Source organism: Melanotaenia boesemani, chromosome 8 (genome assembly GCF_017639745.1).
Source record: "Melanotaenia boesemani isolate fMelBoe1 chromosome 8, fMelBoe1.pri, whole genome shotgun sequence".
Taxonomy (NCBI): Eukaryota; Metazoa; Chordata; class Actinopteri; order Atheriniformes; family Melanotaeniidae; genus Melanotaenia; species Melanotaenia boesemani.
Genome location: NC_055689.1, coordinates 23,115,368 through 23,134,259, shown reverse-complemented (window position 1 = coordinate 23,134,259; position 18,892 = coordinate 23,115,368). Strand labels below are relative to the sequence as shown.

At 36.7% G+C, this 18,892-nt stretch overlaps 1 protein-coding gene across 4 annotated transcripts in view; it reads right to left on the bottom strand.

The window, feature by feature from the left end:
- Nucleotides 1-1,649: 1,649 nt before the first annotated feature.
- cacnb2b (calcium channel, voltage-dependent, beta 2b) overlaps nucleotides 1,650-18,892 on the bottom strand; it is a 42,642-nt gene continuing 25,399 nt past the window's right edge. For 3 of the 4 annotated variants that reach the window (XM_041993321.1, XM_041993322.1, XM_041993324.1), the window contains 13 exons: nucleotides 14,747-14,812; nucleotides 10,892-11,014; nucleotides 10,360-10,499; nucleotides 9,352-9,413; nucleotides 9,236-9,261; nucleotides 8,122-8,202; nucleotides 7,973-8,031; nucleotides 7,748-7,857; nucleotides 6,804-6,812; nucleotides 5,331-5,482; nucleotides 5,134-5,229; nucleotides 4,605-4,778; nucleotides 1,650-2,898 (listed from right to left, as the gene is read on the bottom strand). In XM_041993321.1, the coding sequence (XP_041849255.1) occupies nucleotides 2,194-2,898; nucleotides 4,605-4,778; nucleotides 5,134-5,229; nucleotides 5,331-5,482; nucleotides 6,804-6,812; nucleotides 7,748-7,857; nucleotides 7,973-8,031; nucleotides 8,122-8,202; nucleotides 9,236-9,261; nucleotides 9,352-9,413; nucleotides 10,360-10,499; nucleotides 10,892-11,014; nucleotides 14,747-14,812 (1,803 nt within the window). In that variant the 3' untranslated portion in view covers nucleotides 1,650-2,193. The remainder of the gene's footprint in view (nucleotides 2,899-4,604; nucleotides 4,779-5,133; nucleotides 5,230-5,330; nucleotides 5,483-6,803; nucleotides 6,813-7,747; nucleotides 7,858-7,972; nucleotides 8,032-8,121; nucleotides 8,203-9,235; nucleotides 9,262-9,351; nucleotides 9,414-10,359; nucleotides 10,500-10,891; nucleotides 11,015-14,746; nucleotides 14,813-18,892) is intronic. The other variant, XM_041993323.1, reaches the window with a different exon arrangement.

Below are 18,892 nucleotides of genomic sequence, written 5' to 3'. Positions count from 1 at the left end.
GAGGTTACAGATGGAAAGGTTACAGATCTATCTATCTATCTATCTATCGATCTATATATATATATATATATAGATCGATTCTTCTATTTCTCTGAGTTTGGGTCACTGAGACAAATGGCTCATGATGGAAATCCAGACCCTGACACCCTCTTCCCAGGGAAGCTCTCCAACTCCTCCCCGGGGATCCAAAGGTGTTTCCAGGCTAGAAGGTATATACATTATAATCATATCTGTGAATCAAGGCCGCCTTATTGCACGGGCTTACCTGGGCTGAAGCCCAGGGGCCCACGGGGTTTATGGGCCTATCATTTTGGGACTAAATTATCATAAAAACTGAGATTGTTATGTAATTTGTCAACTCTCCTGTCAATCACATTGTATGAGAATTTGAGACGGCTGATTGATCCAAATTAACCAGTTGCTACCATGCAAAACCACATGTTTCAAAAACATATTTCAGCCGCAAACTGAGTAATGGAGAGTGTGTGGATAGAGAATGGCTTAGTTACTCACCATCAGCAGGATGTGTGTTTTGTTTTGCATGCAAAATATTTGGTGACAACAAAGAAAAGTCTGTATTTGTCAATGGGGGTTACTCTGACTGGAAACATGCAGGTGATCGTTTAGCAGAACATGAAGGCAGTGACATCCACAGAAAAGCCATGGTTGCTTACATCAACCAAGCAGCTGACTGTGGGACAGTGGACTCTGAACTGAAGAAACAGTTCAATGAAGAATGTGAATACTGGACACAGGTTCTACAAAGAGTTGTTGCTGTTGTGAAATATTTGGCTGAACGGGGACTAGCTTTCAGGGGTGACAGCCACAGGTTTGGAGATGCAGACAATGGCAATTATTGGCCTACAAAACTTCTCAGCCCAGGGGCCTAACAGTAGGTTAAGGCGGCCCTGCTGTGAATCCAGGGTCAGCCCTGGGGTGTCCTCCCAGGAGGACATGTCCAGAAAAATCCTTTGCAGCATTATGAGAGACAGGTGTTGACATTCTCAAATAAAATCCCCCAAAAAACATTTTATATTTTAATTATTTTCAACAACAGAAAGTTTTTTTTTTTCAAAATTAACTTTGGTTGCTGTACAAAACATTATTAAATCAAAGCAATCATACATATTAGGTCTACCAAACAGTGCAACAGACTCTCTGGTTCTCCTTACATTTACATAACAAGGCAATTATGAAGTATATACAAATGCATAGATATTTTTCAAGCAATGTGTTTTATCCCAAGAAGAAGCACAAGAAGATGCATAGAATATCCAGCATATAAGTCAGTGTCACCTTAGGAGTTTCATGCTTCCAGACAGACCAAGTCAATAAGTCAGTAAATATATTTAATTATCAGTCTAAAAAGTAGGAAGCAAAATACAACTTCCATTTGGAGTCATGTAGAAAAATAATTAGACCCTTTACACCACTGTTCCAGAGAAAGTGTTGGCCTTTGATGATGCACCATCTAAAACACAAGAGAGGAAGATGAGGACGTGATAGTGAAACACAGAAAAGTAGCTGCTCCCCATGGCTGAACAGACTAAACATGCTTTTGTCTAATTAGATTAAAAAGCAATATCCATCGCTTAAATAAATTCACTTTATTTGATAATAATAAATTTGGCCCACAGTCCATGATAAAGCTACAAAGCCAAACATTTGGCTTTGTAGTTGGAATGAAAAATGCTCAGCATTTTAGATACTGATTATTATTTTTTTTGTTTTCATTCAATTTATCTACTTTTTTTTCCTGTACAGAATCATGGTTCTTTTAAAGAGTTGGGAGATTTGTGATATGTCACATATTAGATTATAGACAAACATGGCAGGCTTTTAAGGATGTAATGTTGGAAAGTAGGAAATTGTAAGAGGAAAGATTCATAGAAAATTGCAAAGGAAGTAATTAGCTTAGAACACAATACAATGCAACCAAACAAAAGCAATCTATCTTTTCATACAAAGAGGATCGGACGACAAAAGATTAACCTATAACTGTTTAAATCATTTTTGGTGAAGCACAAGAAAAAGACAGTGTGTGTGTGAGACAGAGGGGAAAGATGTAAAAGGACTGGAAACAATATGAGGAGACAAATTGCTTGCAAAGAAGACACAATCTGCTCCCATAAGTGCATTATAAAATGAGCAGCATAAAACTGTGCGCCAACCCACAGTGGAAACAAGTCATTGTTAGTGTATATAGGAATCTCTGTGCCACTGTCTTGCATCTCTGTCTCTAACTCGATCCCTATCTCTGTCTCTGTCCCTGTGTCTTTCTCTTTCTCGATCTCGGTCCCTGTCTCTGCCGTGGTAATGGTGGTAGCTGTGATGACTGTGTGCAGCATAGTGATCTGTATGATGTGTCCGTGGTGGAATGTGCTGGTGATGTCTTTGTTGCCGGTTGCGTTCATTGTGCTCCTGCTCATAGTCGTCCTTGTCATGTAGCTGGCTGTTCCCACGATGATGGTGGTGGTGGTGATGGTGGTGGTGGTTGCTGTTATGATGGTGGTGGTTGTGGCCACGGTGGTTATAGCGTGTCTCATCCTCATCCCCCTCCGCTGCATCCTCCACCTCATCCTCCTTCTCTTCAGGGAAGTGCCTCCGTGAAAGTCTCTGGCTGTAATCCCTGCTTGATTGTATATCTCCCCCACCGGATGTTTGGCTGTGCTGAGTGTGGTGCTCCATCCGGTGGTGGTGATGGTGGCGATGATGGTGGTGTGTATGCTGTGGTCTCTTTGGTTCAGTCTTCAAAAGATGCTCCTCTTCCTCATCCTCTCTTTGGCCTTCCTCGGGTCTCTGCTCGTGAGCTGGGGCTGATGGGGGCTCCTTGTCTAGATGGTTGTCACGGGAGCCCTTCCTCTTTGGAGCTGCTGAGTTTTTACTCTTCTGCTCCTCCTTGGAACAAACAAGAGGAATGGCATAATGTCACACAAATAGTCATTGCAAGCTCTAAAAATACAGCATGCTTCCAAATGGCTCTGGAGATCATACAAACAGATCAATGTCAAAGCCCTGTGTATTGACTACATTGTAGAAATTGCAAAAGCTGTAGGTGGAAAATGTTCAATATGCCAAGATGGAAACTTGGATTTCAGCTCAAAATGCAGAAATGAAATTTTGTAGTGTGATGTGGTCACAGGTGTAAACATAAAGATAATGCGGTAAATTAAATTTAATGCTTTTCATTCTTTCTTGTAGACCAGTCTTAAAAGTCTTCCAGTCTGTGCATTTATGTCCGTTGTTGCCTCTTTTACGAGATTCGTTCTGACCAAACACAGTTTTTTCTAAAACAAAGCTTACTAATGTAGAATGTCAAAAACTGCAGGTGGGCTGATCTAACTTCCGGAGTTATGCTGCTATAATACATGAACAAAAATTGTTGGAATTATCTTGCTGATTGAGTATGGCCTTCCTTGAAAAAGGTATTTAATGGCAGCATATGATAGTTACTCCAAAAGGATAATTTATCATTCAGCTTTAATCATGTATAGGCTCTGCATGCCATTTGTTCTAATGCACCCCACTACGTCTGCTTTGCTGGCTTTTGAACTCTGAGCTGACACAGAAAACTCCTCAGTTCTTCTGCTTTTATTAAAGGGCAGTTTCTGTCAGCCCAACTGATTTATCTTGATCGATCCATCCATCCATCCATCCATCCATCCATACATCCATCCATCCATACATCCATTCATTCATCCATCCATCCGAGAGGCAGGGTATGCCCTGGACAGGTTGCCAGTCTATTGCAGGGCTTTTCTTGATTCTGTGTATCTTTTACTCATCTTCTATACTGTAGATGGTAAAATCCTTTGCAATTTTATGAATGATTATTTGGAAAAGTGAACTACTCCATATCTTTACTGAAAGCCTCAGCCTCGTTCTCGCTTCCTTTTCCAACACAGCCAAGTTAAATTTGATGTAATTTAATAAGGTGGATATTTGCTGATTTTCTTGTATTGTGAATTCACTATATTAAGTTAATGGAGATTGTTAATGATGTATTCAGAAGTTTTTTAAGTTGGATAAGTGGAAGCTGCATGTTTGCTTGTTTTGCCTCAATTTCCAACATTTTCTCAAACCGGTCGATGTTGTTTTTGTTCTTTTGTTTTTGTATGTGTTTGAAAAAGAGAATATAGTAACTAAGTTTTATGTCAGTGTAAATTTTTATTGTTAGTTTTTCTTTATTTTTTTTTAGTTTTTGCCTTTATGGATCACAGGATCATTTTTGGATCTTCAGTCCTGTAACTTGTCTTAATTCACACTAAAATGGAGCAGACTTTGAAAGTGTCTCACTCACCAGTGAAAGGCCTATCTCACTTCCTCCTCACCTTTGCAGAGTGGTGGGATGAGAGGACATGAAATGGAAATGTTAGATGGAGCAGTGAAAACAAAAACAGATGCAGCACAATGTGAACAATTCCACTACAAACAAACAGAATCACCCCTGAAGAGCTGATGATTTACTACTTTTTTTCACATCCAGCCACACATCTGTACACATGAGTGGGATGAGATGAGATGAAAGGTTGACTTTACATCCTATCATTTTTAATTTTTTTTTTTTAGGTTTGTTTTCCCAAATGCTTCTATGTTTTATGCACCGGTGTCGCTGTCAGACTTGCAGGAAGCGTGTTCTCAGCCAGCTGTGCCATCATTGCATTAGTAGGTTCCATCTCAGGTGGGTGAGTGGCTCTCCAGTAGGACTCAAGGTAATCAGCAATGTGCTCACACGCATCTGTTAGCTGGTTTTCATCTAAGATGACATCAAACATTTCCTATAGGAAATTGAAAATAAGGGAAAGAATAAGACAACAAGACACAGTGATGTTACTGAAAGCAGATGTGTGAGCAGGCAGTTCTGAAATTCATACATTAGAGGTAAAGTAATGTAAATCTAATGTGGATGGAATGCACTGCCACAAGAATTAAGCAAATTTGACAAACTTCCCCCATTAAAGAAAAATCTTAAAGGCATTTTAAAGCCCCAAAACATTCAAGTTATTTCTTAGTGGTTCTAAACAGTAAAAAACATTACATTCATCTGCAAAAGACTGAAACCAGAAAAAGAGAAGGAGCAGAAAAGAGAGTACATCTGTGCAGTATTTACAATTTCCATTAGATGGCGCTCACCGGCGGACATTGAGCAAGCTTGTCTGCTGCTACAAGCTGAACATTAAGATGTTTGGTTTGAGATTTCCCTCTGGTCTTGATCAATCTCGTTAATACCTTCATATGACGGGGAGGAAAAGGTAGAGCACAAGTAAGGTAGAGAAAAATAAAGAACCTTATTTCCATGTCATGCACATTTTTTTTTTGATTAAACTTACTTTTGGTGAGGAGATCTTCACATAGACAAGAATTGGAGCCAGGGAAGTTTTGGACACCTGCAGGGGGTGGTTGACCGTGTCTGCATCTAAAACCACCAGCTGCATACTGCGGGCCAGCTCAAAGATACGCTCCACCTCCCCCTGGATCTGGGCTGTAAAAACAAGTAGCAAAAACTAGATTTTTAGACTCCTGGATGTTTTTCTTCTCTCGCTCTCTCTCCCTTTCTCTCTCTTTTCTTTTTTTTTTTTTTACATTGTATGTAGACACTTAAAATAATTTAAATATTACCAAATCTTTAAGTATTGTGTTTAAAAAAATCTAAGAAAGAAAGAAAAAATAAAGCAACTCATTTGATCTTACTATTCTACAATAATTTTCTAAATTTGACAATTGTTGTTATACTTTTTATTTCGTAAAACACATGCCATTTTTAATGTCATCATAGATCACGGTTAACTTCAGTGGAGAATTTGTACATGTGTCCTTTAATTTACAATTCTTATTTTTAATCTTATTTTTATTACTACTGACACTACTTCTACAACTTCACCATTACTATTGCTACTACTACTACTACTACTAAAACTATAATAATGTTTTCTTTTTTATAAGCACAGCAGTAGAAATGAATGTACTGATGAGTTTACATTTCTTTTTTTTTTTAAAAACCAGGTAAATGATATATTTGTTTTTTAACTATAACATGACAACAATTCAGAAATTTACTAATTTACAGTTACCAAAAAGATTTAAAATTCCTCCACTGTTTGTGTTGTTATACAAAAGATCATAACAATAACAACTAAATAAACACATTTTATGAACTTGTCTGAAGATCTGAAACACATCTCATATCTCGTACTGTATCAGAGTGAAAGTTCCAGAAATCCTTTGAAATGCTGTAAACTTTGCTGTCTTACTGTTAAAGCATAAAACAAATGAGCACAGGACGAAAAAAAAAAAAAAAAAATAGTGCACAGACCTGTTAATGACTTACACAACATGAAAAACTACACAAAACAATTCAACACATTATAAGCTGTAACTGTGACAAAGACTTATAGAGAGCGCATTCTGATGCAATGATGCACTTTTATTCTGTTGTGCATAGTAGTTAAGGTGAGTAAAGATTTACTGCTGTCATGGGAGGAGTTATTAAAAGACTGACCACTGGAGGAAGCACATAAAAGCAGGACATTGAGATTTTGTTTTAAAGCAAGTTATATTACTCGCATCTAAACATCATTCACAAAAAAAAAAAAAACAACATATTTGCTAACCTGCTTATATAGGTGCATATGCAACTGATGCACAGAGTGAAAGTCAGCTGTTCCTGAGATATATTACATACAGTACATAAGACTGGAGGAGTTTTGGTTGTTGGTATGGTTATAAGATAATAAAAGGATGAACATAAGGGAAATGGAGCTTTCAAAACCACAAGGACTACCAGTGCTTTCAGTCATACGTACCGGCAGCATCTGGGATGAGACAGCAATGAGAGAGACAAGAGTAGAGAAAACCAAATAAAACTTATCCCTTATTTGTTTGATACCAATTTTTCCTTCTTCTAATGAAGTGAGTAGGTATAGGGTAGAGTAGTGGTGGGAGGGCTGACTGTCCTACTGTACAAAGTCACCAGGGATTAGTCATAATGACAAAGATCACCAAGCTAAGTTGTGTAAAATACCAGCAAGTAATAGTTTTAGGTAATACAAGTGTGTTCCTCAAGAGTTTTGTAAATACAAAACTACTGTAGTCACTTGTTAACCTAGCTTAAGCACTGATTAACTAGCTTAGCTCACATAAGAAATGTAAACTGGGGGAAATACCCAGCCTGAACTGAACAAGGACAAAGGGTATAAATTAGTAGTCTGGTGGCTTAGCTCTCTACTTACTGTTGCATTGTTTAGACAATTTAATTGATCACTTTGGCCATCTTACCCCATACTATAGAGATGGATAATAACTGTGTAGCATATATAAAACCACTAAGATGAGCTTGTTACATTTCTAAGATCAATGAGGGAACCTTGGGATCTTGGCCTTAAGACAGTAAGAACTGTTTTGCTTTAATGAGATGACTTATCAGTGTAAACAAGAAAAGCCTGTGAGCACAAACAAATGTGTTGAGATAAAGAAAACTACAAGTGTGACACATCTATTTTAAACCTGGGTCGCATTGTATCAGTTTAACCTAATTATGGTTCCAAGTAGGCAGCATTTATCACCAGGGACAACAGATGGGCCACAAAGCAATTATAAGAAGATAAATAGAAATTGATGTAGTAGTCTATCCTGTGATTGATGCTATTTTAGTTGTCCTTATGATGTCAACGTCAAACATTTTTCAGTGATTAAACAGAATCGCCATGGATTATCAGCCAGAAAACTTGCAGGATGATAAAATGCATACCTAAATTAGAACGGGTGTTGGACCTGTCCATTAAGGCCTTTTTACCAGGGTTATTGAGGATGGACCGCTTAGCCAAAGAGATGTCAGCTGTGACTCGTGTTATAGTAATTCTGGAGTAGAGACAATATAACAGGCACTGTTTAACAGTTATGATTTCCCGAAACATTCATTTAAGTTTAAAGTACTCAATAGTTGGTGTCACTGAGGAATTACAGTATTACTTACCTGCCTTCAAATCGATGTTTTAAAAAGTCAAATAATGCTTTTTGCATCATATCTGTGACCTGAAATTATACAAAAACATGTCTTTGTACAAATAAAACATTGTTTAACAGAATCGTATTGCAGGCCCTCAAAAGTTGAATGAAACTCACGTCTAAGCCCTTCAGCGATGGTCCCATTAGAACCACAGGACGCATTGTAGGCACTACATCATACATGACCACCTGCTCTCCCTGTAGACACAAAGAAACAATAGAGAAAATGTATAAGGTGCTTTAATAAGCAGCATTCATATCTGACCGTAAGTCTGTAATCCAAGGTCTCATATTCAGCGGCGTTGGTTTGTCTGTCTATGAGCAACATAACACAAACAGTTTTGGACGGATTTTGATTGAATTTTCCAGAAATCTCAGAAATAAAATAAGAAACGAGTGATTAGATTTTTGGGGGTGATCCGGATCACTACTTGGATCTAGGAGATTTTTTTTAAAGGATTCTTAACTATGGGGAGATAGGGATAATTTTGACATTAAAGTTTTAAACTAAAAAAATAACGCCCACAATCACTGGTAAAATAAATAAATAAATAAATAAATAACAGTGGTTTGGCAGAGGTCTGCACTCTCTAAGTGCTTCTAGTCCTTATTTGTAGGGCTTTAGGTTTTAAAAAGCTTTTTTATGTAATCATTTGGTCAGTAACGTTGCCTTACTCTTTCCATATTAAAAAGAAATATATAGATTTTTATTGAATAATCAGGGATTATGTATAGAACCATAGTTGCATATCATGCATATCATTCTGTTTCTGCAGCTGGACAATAAACAAAAGTTCAGCTGTTTTCCCTTCTTTTTGGTTCTGGTTGTTTTAGTAAAGAAATCTGATTTCAGCACTTGTGCAGTGGATGTGTTCTTACCTCAGTATGCTCTATATTTTACTTTCAATTGAGAAAATCATCAGTTTACTTAACAGTGAAAAGAATATTTAATTCTAGATTAAATAGTTTAAACTGAATTAAAATCATTGCTGCAATTCAGTCACAGTTACTGTATGTATTTAGTTTAGCATCAAGCAATCCTAAATCTGTCTAAAATGATGTGGTGTGGAGTTATCTCACATTTTTCCTCCAATTAAAGTCTATTATAGATAAAGGGTTACTTAATAAAGGCAAAAATGTAAGATTACAGAAGGTATGTGCACATGTCGCATGCAGCACAAAAAGGCTTAAATATCAAAGACAATAACCTGGTAAAAATTTAGTCACTTACCGGTTTCTTTTTCACTTGCTGATTGGCTGGTTGTACAAAGAACAGAGCTAAATGTTAACTCCCCGATCATCCAAGTCAGAAATATATATTTTACATGTTTTGATACACAAACTGACCTTGTGATGGAGGAGTATATTTCTTTGAGTTCATATCTTGAGCCGCCTGTGAAGCTGCTTTGCTGAAATAAAATGATAAAATTGGTCAAAATTGGTTTTGTAGCATGAAATCTAGGGAAAAAAAAATTTAATAAAAAAACAAAAATGTACATATATATATATATATATATATATATATATACACACTACCGTTCAAAAGTTTGGGGTCACTTTGTCATGGGATTCAATAGGGAAGTGACCCCAAACTTTTATGTATATATATATATATATATATATATATATCATTCCCTCTGTACCACACCACCATGCAGCCATATACAGTATCTAATATTTTTTAATTGCATTTCAATTCAAAACAGTAGAAAAAGAAACAGAAAATATCGCAGGCCAAAACTAATATACACACACATGCATGCACACACATATTGTCTTTCATACTAATTCTGACAGCATACATTTAGTTAGAAACAAACATATAAAATATAAACAGGAGTAAATAGCCTGCAGAGCTGTAGCACCGTTTCCAACTACGCTAGTTTATCCAGATCAGCTGTTGAAAGGTTGCTGCTTGTAGAATTATCAGGATGGCTCAGCTGGAAGCTTTCCAGTCCATAGATATACAAACTTTCTGCTTTTAATGTGGGGGAATATGGCCACTTTTTACGGACATTTCAGTCAGTATAAACCACAAGCTGAAAATTGGTGTTTAGCATCCTGACCTTTGTACGCATTAGTTAGCTTAATTTGCTTATTCCTCTATCATTTGCTTAAGAGGAGCTTATAGTTGGCAAACAGACTGAAGAGTCAGTGAACTCCTAATGACGGCTCTTAACCTACTTTTAAAATCCCAATGAGCCAGTGAAGGCCTAATGAGTAAATGAAGTAGAATTGTACACAGCAGCCAACTGAATAGTCCTACTATCATCTGAACGATTTTTATTTTCTTAAAGTCATAAAAACAAAAACTAACAAAACACCTGCATGCAGGGAGCAGTAAGGGGTACATACTTGGCTAAGGCCTTGGCAGCTTTCCTTGCTTGAACTTCCCTTCTGATGAGAATGGTTTCCAGGTTAACTGGACTAGGGACGAACCCCACCACACCATCCTCCTTTACCGGCCGTCCGATCCACCACTCGTTGTTAAATTTCTGAAGTGTGAAATTCAAAAAGTGTGAATTAACAAGCTTGTTTTTTTCATGTGGCTCACAATATTTAATCTGATAACATTCATTACACAACTTGGTAATATAATATTTATTATTAATTAAATAAATAACATCTTTTGTACCATTTATCTACCCACATTCAGTACAAATATTATTGTATCTAAAGTTTTTTCTGAGCAGGTGCAAGTTCAGTAAGGTGCTAAGAATATAGGCCGAGAAAAGATAAGCTACAAAAAGAAAATCTATCTTTTTTTGTATTATCTATACCTAGCAATTATGAAACCCTTGCAGTAATTAAGCATGTATCATGCCATCACCAGCCGCCACGGCACCATCTTTGTGTAAATGGTGCATGACACATGTTTGTTTCAGACCTCTTTGACGTGCAGGAAGTCTCTGGCCTCGAAGGTGACGGCCTGACCTGGTACAGGGACGTTGTCGTCGTCAGCTGGTGTGTAAGAGAAGTTGCAACGTACAGCAAATGCCACAGGCTTGTACTGGGAACACAGGACATTTGTTAATTTCTTTTAAATTAGTGACACCAACACAACCATATTGTGAGAATGTAATCACAATATGTATGCCAAGTGTATGTGAGAAAATATGCCTCCTTTTTATCCTGAGGAAGACTTGCCTGACAGAAAGTTGCTCTTGTACTTTACCAAATAATTTTATGGACAGCAAGTGACTACATGAACACTGACAAAGGTAAATACTACAAAGCATGTAAAAATGATAATGTTTATTAAGTCGAATGAGAATGTCTGAATCGGCCTCCCATCCAATGCGAGCGCCTCATTAGGTGTCCACTGTACAACTATACGTCTTGTTATGTCCAATATTAGCGGTGAACTGATAATAGGAGGATAAAATGATCTTTTTTAGTCAAGTAAATGCAATAATCCAAGAGTCAGTAGGTTTCATTGAACATTATCTGATAATGAAAAAACTTTATTATTTCAACGTTATTGAAAGTTTTTCATAGTGTACCACAATTAATTCAGTAAAATTATGAAAAAGTAATTAAAAACATTTTTCTGCTTTTTTTGTTGACGTTTATGAGCCAGAAAAGTGCTGCCAACAGCATCAGTAACTTGGAAACTGACTGGGTCAGAAATTCGTGGACAAATGTACAAATATCCCTGCACCGTTTTCCATAGGAAACCATACGAACCATTTGTGAGCGCAGCCTGGAAAATGTGTATGTATTATACATGCATAATCTGTGGGTTGCATGTAACGTATATAAATGTTTTGTTGTGCATCAGTTACATTAAGTGTTAAAACCACCTAAATATATAACAAAATAGTCCAAACTTGACAAAAAAATTTTATAACCAAGACTTTCTATAAAAACAACTGTAAAACAATGATATTAACAATTATAAAAACAATGAAAAAGTATAAATTCTTCTCTGTAAAAGAATATAAATAACAAAACAACAAAAAAGGAAACTATATGTTTAAAAATTCTAAGTAAAATAAGTAAAATAAAAGATCATGAAACATGAAGCATATAAAAACTCCAAATTGCATTAGTACGGTGGCCAGGAAGTGCAAAACAATATTACTTAGAGTGAAACACTTTCACAAATTTGCTGCAACACATAAAACACAAATATATGTGTTACTGTACACCGAAATCTGTGATCCATCAGAATCTGTGATCACAGGGGAGCGATAGTGTACATTTCTCTGCATGTGTACAAGTTCACAAGACCGAACACATGTACAAAGATAGGTGTTTCACCAAACTCTGTGACCCATCAGAATCTGTAACTGCAGGAAGCCCTCTGCACGTACGTCTTAGAAGACAAGCAAAGTCTTGAACCATTTTATTGAAAACACATTTCTGATAGTTATCAGAACGTGTTACTTTACTGTGTCTGCATTATAATGAACTGTGTAATGTTAAAGTGTTTCACTTAATGTAATATTGTTTTGCACTTCCCGGCCACCGTACATTAGATCCATGCAGTTTACATACAATGAGCTGTCTGTGCCTAAAAAGACGGCAGAAAGTTGCAAACTTCTGTGGACTTAGTGTGTAGTGTTTGTGACTGTTTTCAACTGAAATGTGAACAGGTGTAGCCTTTCCACAAACTTTATAACATTAGACTTAAGAATTCATTAGTTAAGGTTGCTCATTTTACAACTTGTTTTCATGGATGTTCTTATAAACATTGTGGCAACACCAGGGGTCAGATTTAACGTTTTAATGTGCATATACCTGAGCACTTTAACTTTGAGGCTATAAACAAACTTTATTAATCATAAGCGTGGTGTAACATATGACATTCAACAACCCATTAGGGCCTAATGCCATGTACACTATTAAGAATGGCTGCAGATTTATGTTGGCTGTACACCAGCAAGTTACAGTAAAATGTGCATTCTTCACATGTAAAACTGAATAACAAAAGAAGTCTGTAAGCAGCAAAAACAATAGGAAGTAGGGAAGAAGAAATAAACAATAGATTAGAGCAGCCATTACAACTCAGTGTAGTGGTGTTAAAATAACTGGTTAGCTGTGGCATTCCCAACACTAAGCCATGGTTGTCCACCACTTGTTGTAAATTATACTAAAAAAATGGCTTTTTTTTTTAAAAAGAGGATTTTATTAATCCCTCAGAAATTGTACATGAATAAAAACTGTAAAATTACTTTAAACATGCTGTATTCCTACTGTTACATACTGTAATCCAAAATATAGTCATAAGCTCTTAAAATACATATATTTATATAATATTTAATAATTTGGAGGAGTTGGAGAAGCACCATTCATCCATCCATAGTCTAAAACCGACCAATTCCACTACACGGACATGGGGTGGAGAAGTGCCATGATAATTAACTTAATAAAGGCTGAATTCATTTTATCTACTTCACTTTCACCTAATAGAACAGTTCAGGCATGGCTAAAGTTGTTAGCTAACCTGTCCTTTTGCCCCTGTGACAAATTAATATTTCCACTATGAAAGAACCTATTGTATGATTCTTTTGCTGCATGGCAGCCACTATATGCATCCCCTTCACTGAATGCCTGCTGGTGCTATAATCCTATCAGAGTCAAATGTCAGTGGCATGCTGCTCAAGCTGCTAATTACTCCACTTCGGAGAGATGAAGCTATGAGTTTAGCAGGGGACAAGCCGGGTATGTTTACTGCCTTAATTACACAGCAGCAATGGGAGTACATGAAATCTGTGGGGGAGGATTTAATTCAATATTCAACGGTACGTATCAGCAGGAACTGCTTTACATGCAAGGAGACGAGGAGTCTGAGATCAGCTACAACATTTTTATATAATCTTTTAGTGACCTTCATTGGTATCATGCATTCAGAAAAATGCATATTGTATTTACATTCATTTGTATGTATGTCAATAAGCTGACAAGTTTAATTCAACTTGTAACAATAGTTTAACCTGATTTCCTTCATACAGTTTTTATTATTATTTATTTATCCAAAAGGGTACTTTCTTTATTCAGCAAAAGATGTTGGTAATCCACATGACATGCAACATTGCTGATAGTGTCTTTGAAAAACAAAAATTAAAGGTAAATGCAACAAACAAATTAATTACTAAACCTCAGTAATAACACAAAATACTATAAGCTTCAGTGCAAATGCTGCAAATTAACAAGCGAGTTATTAGCAAAGACTGCAGTATGTTAAGAGAAAGGCTAGTCATTACATAACATAATGTTATGATCACTCATTTTGAGCGTTTAAACTACAGTAAACTTATATATATATATATATATATATAATTATGATAACTTTGACTAAAATTGTGCAAGAACAATTAGGAAAGTGAGTTAAAGAGATTTCCATTACGGAATCTGCAGATTTATTATGGATTGTTGTCTTTGAATCTTTATTGTGGCTCAAGCAAGAGAAAAACTATTGACCAGATTTAATTTCTCAAGTTGGCTGATTTAAATGTTGTTGCATTAGACTCTGGTTTCCTTCACTAAAAATATATCAAACTGCCTCCACTGAGAAAGGTAGCAGAATTAACTTGAACTGACTCTGGAAAACTCAACATTCTTCTTTGAGCACATGAATGGAGTGCAACAAAGAAAAAGTCAGCTATGACTCGTTTTAAAAGCAGAATATTGCTCCACTAATCCGATGTCCTGTGGTGTGTGTTTGCTGTGATGTAATCGTGTCCTTGAGAACAACCTCTCTGCTGCTGTGGGTCATGATGCAACAGTGCAAAAGTACCTTGGCCTTCTCCAGCTGCACCTGAGCATTTCTTTCCTCAACAACGTCCGAGTCCTGACGCTCTCCCTGCAAGAGACAAAGCAGCAACACAATATTAAATCATTACTATGCCTAGAAACTTAAACACATAAAGATCTCACCAAAATATTCTCATTATTTTCTTCAGGTTAGACTTTGAACCACATTTGACTATGCTGATTATCTTACTTGTCTCAGTGGAGTTAAAAAAATGCCATTTTTAATGGCCAGGCTTTATTCAGGATGGTAAAGGCACAACTCACTCTCCTCTGCTTCTAAGGTCCTTGCCTTGATATAATTTTTTCTTTTTTTTAACTAGATTCTTAGCAAAATCCACATGTATAATCTACAGGCAAATCAGATGCTATTTCCCTCATAAAATTTTAGAAAAACAGAAAATTAAAATATAATATAAAATACAATAAAATACTGAAAATTCTCTATCCATACCAACTATCCCAGGCTGCAGTGTGCAGAAAGAGACATGACTCAAAGTTGAACATTTGAACCCACTGCAATTCCTATTACACTACCGGTCACGGGTTTTGGGAAACATTCCCAATGGATTTTATAGGAAAGAGTTCCCAAAACTTTTGACATTGTACAGTGACCCATGATTTACCTCTTCAAACAGCTTAGGTAAGCTGAAATGACCAATAAAAAAGAGAGAGGGTATTTTTTAACCGTAGCATGAACACAAAATTTATTCGCACAGCAAAGTTATATTAAAATGTAACTTATGTAGCCCTAAAATAGACCCTCTGACTATGTTTCTCAACTTCAAGTTAAAAATGTCCATTTTTTAAACTTGCTTGTGTGGCAAGTGCCACTTATTCCTACACATAACACAGAATTTGGTGCAGGCACAAAGAAAACCCACCAAATGCATTTATTACAATACTGTGCTGACGGCAATGAAAAGAAATGCATAATTCATATCCTCCTTTGAGTACAATGAATGCATAAAGTATGAGACTGGGTTAACCTGATCCTATGCAGGGCCTTAACCAAATTAAAAAGTTTGGTGAATTTCAGAACACTACTGTTCAGCTTGATTGTATTGTCCCTTTTTTTTTCAGTATACCCCTGCTTTTAATTGTTGGAAAGTGTTGCAAATGCCTCCTGGGACATTCAAGTTTGTGTGCCATGTGTCTCTGAGATTAGATTGTCCCCTCAAAGACATGGTAATTAATGCCCTCTGTGTCATAGCCAGGAGATAGCACAGCCCCCTGCGTCAGTCTGGCTCTTAAGATAAACACTTGCATCCCAAAGTCACAAATCAGCTCTCTAGTTGCAGACAGTCAGCTCAGTATGTTGCATTTCAACAAAAAGAGTGAGTTCTTGGTGGTCACATCTCATCTTAAATTAAGTGTTTCGTGTTACTGTAATGTGTAATGTTTACTTACAATGCTGTTTTTGCTTTACAAAATAGGACATTTATTACAATACACCATTATTCTTGCAAAGATATGATCTTTGCTGCATGTATTGACTGGAAAGTTGTACTATTGATTTGAGTTTAAGTGTCTTGCTTTGTGCTACCTGAAAAGCCAGAGATTGTAAAAAAAAAAAAAAGTAGGGCATAATTAGTTCACATTGTTTTCATACACTACGTTACATGAGTTATAAGTTATCAAATTATGTTATAGACTATTATATTATTGACTGTTTTTCTTCACAATGCAGTTAAAAAAATCACATTGACTAAACAGCAGGTTCCAAATTCAACAGACTTTTTGATTACCTGATGTCACCAGTATTTGACAAGAAGATAAATCAGATATCAGATAGTTTTAGTGAAGCATGGCAAAGCTGACTGCACTGATTTGTAGCCGAGTCAGGACGACACAACAGGGAAGAGGTTACATTGAATGTAGTAACAGATCATTAAGAGCCATGGTTTTCCATTTGCTTTTCTGCCATATAAGCTCCTGGCAACAAAGGCATGCTGAACGATGATTATCATGGTTCTCATTTCTGCCATGTCTGTTTTAACTGTTCAGCTATCAGCCTCATTCAGCCCAATCGTTCTCTGTCTCGCTTGTGCGCAGCACAACTTAAGCTCTCTCCAGTCTCGCAGCCATATTATTGACAGCCTTGTGACAGTTGAAGTCCAGCATTCTTTTCATGTTTACTCCAAGTTGCCGACCAAGTATGTGTCCCTTGATTTACTCACTTTTTGCCTTGCCCACAACAGACCACTCTTGCCTTTCTGGGTATCAGGACATTGGGACATGCTCTGTTTCTGGACCACCAATCCTCCTCAAACTCTCCAAGTAACCTGACATTTGCCAGTCTGTGTTTGACCATTGCCTCTTTTTGACCTTGCTTCTGGATTTTGGACTGGTGCCTCAACTTTCACTGGACTTTCACCTCCTCCCTAATTGATCAGGCCATCTTTGCAGAGATTCTCTGCCAACCATCATCCTCACTATCCTTTGAATAAATCTGTTCCTTTTTAAATGCTTACTTTTGTGTGTGGCTGAATTTCTGGGTCAGTGTTACCTCTTACAGATATTGTTAAATACAAGCTCCAGGTTAAGGTTTATTGAAAGACTGTATAGGAAAAATTAACTGTAGAATCAAAATAGGATTTTTTTATTATATATATTGTTTTTTTTACATGTGAATAAAGTCATTCTTTTGTAGACATTCACCAAAGCTTTAGCTGTTGCTTATACTCATACTCTTAATAAAGATGCAGCTACATCTGTGGAAAAATGTCTACGCTACAGTCGCTACAGAGCAAAACACCATAATGTATCTTTGTCAAAGACAAGACGACACTTAAGGTAACTCTTATGTTCATTCATGGGACTAATAAGAATATACTCAGTGAATATAAATGTCACTCCAGACTGTGTTCAGTAGAAAGCAGGTTCCCTCTAACTCCTTTCCTTCATGAGTGCACACTGTGCTGCCTGACAGTAGTTAGACACTGAAAATGATGGATTATTATGGACATTACCAAAGGCCAATAGATATGATGTACTCAGACCCCAATGCAGTTGGTGAAGCAGGAGGAAGAACTGAAGTTTAAGTGAGGTGACAAAGAGAAAAATAAATGTATGAGGACAGAGGAAAATTAGGGATAAGGACAGAAGAAAACCAAATCAGAAACTATAATGGCACAAAAAAATGTGTCCCCCTTTCCACAAGATAACATAGTTTTAGTAAAACACTTGCACTTGTCTCCATAATTTGTAAACCTCTGTCACAAGGATACAAGTCCAATGAGATAGGCTGGATGGAGATAACAGGAAAGCAGGAGTTTGACAAGATCAGGAGTTCAGTCTGAAACTGAGCTGAACACAACAAGCAGGCACAGCTGGTACATCTGTTGCTTGTTAGGTTGCAGGTAAAATCTGCACAGTGGGTGAATCAGCTGTTCAGAGCAAGACACACTGTATAAACCAGAAAGAGATGCAACTTAAACAAGTAGTCTAAACCTCCATAAAGGAGATACAGTGATCATTTTCAAGAAGGAAAGAAAATATTTATAATGTTTTTATGGGGATTCCAGTTTCATCTCCAGGTTGAGAAAACTAGCAAAACTGACAAAATAAGAACTTGTTTATTGCCCAGCCTCAAGTTTGGGAGTCTAAGTGCTGGATATGTGGGAATATGTCCAACCCACATACAGTAGGTTTTATGTGTTAGGGAGAAAATATAGAAAAAGAAGGCAGAGAGGAAGAAGCACTGTTGAATGTTGGTTGTGTTGCTGTGCTGCTTGAACTCAGAATTAGACAATATTAGAACAAAAGAAGAAGGATGCAATAGTTTAAAAAGTTAAACAAATAAACTGAAAACAAAACGTTTTGAGAGAAAAACAAATAGAAAGAAACTGAAAATTATACCTCAAATAATATAAGGGTAGAAGGAAATAAAAAAAAAAACATAATAAAGCGACAAGCTGGGATGATACTGGTATTTGGAACATGTGCAAATGTTGTTGAGATGATGTCAAAACTGAGAATTTAATATGATGAGAAAGGAATCTGAGAAGGGAAGGAAGTAAATCTCCTGGGGTCACAATAATGCCCAGGCATGGGTTTTTTGTTTACCCATGCCTGGTGTAGACATCTGTTCTCACAGCACCCGCCTCTCCTGCAAGCCAATGTCACCCAG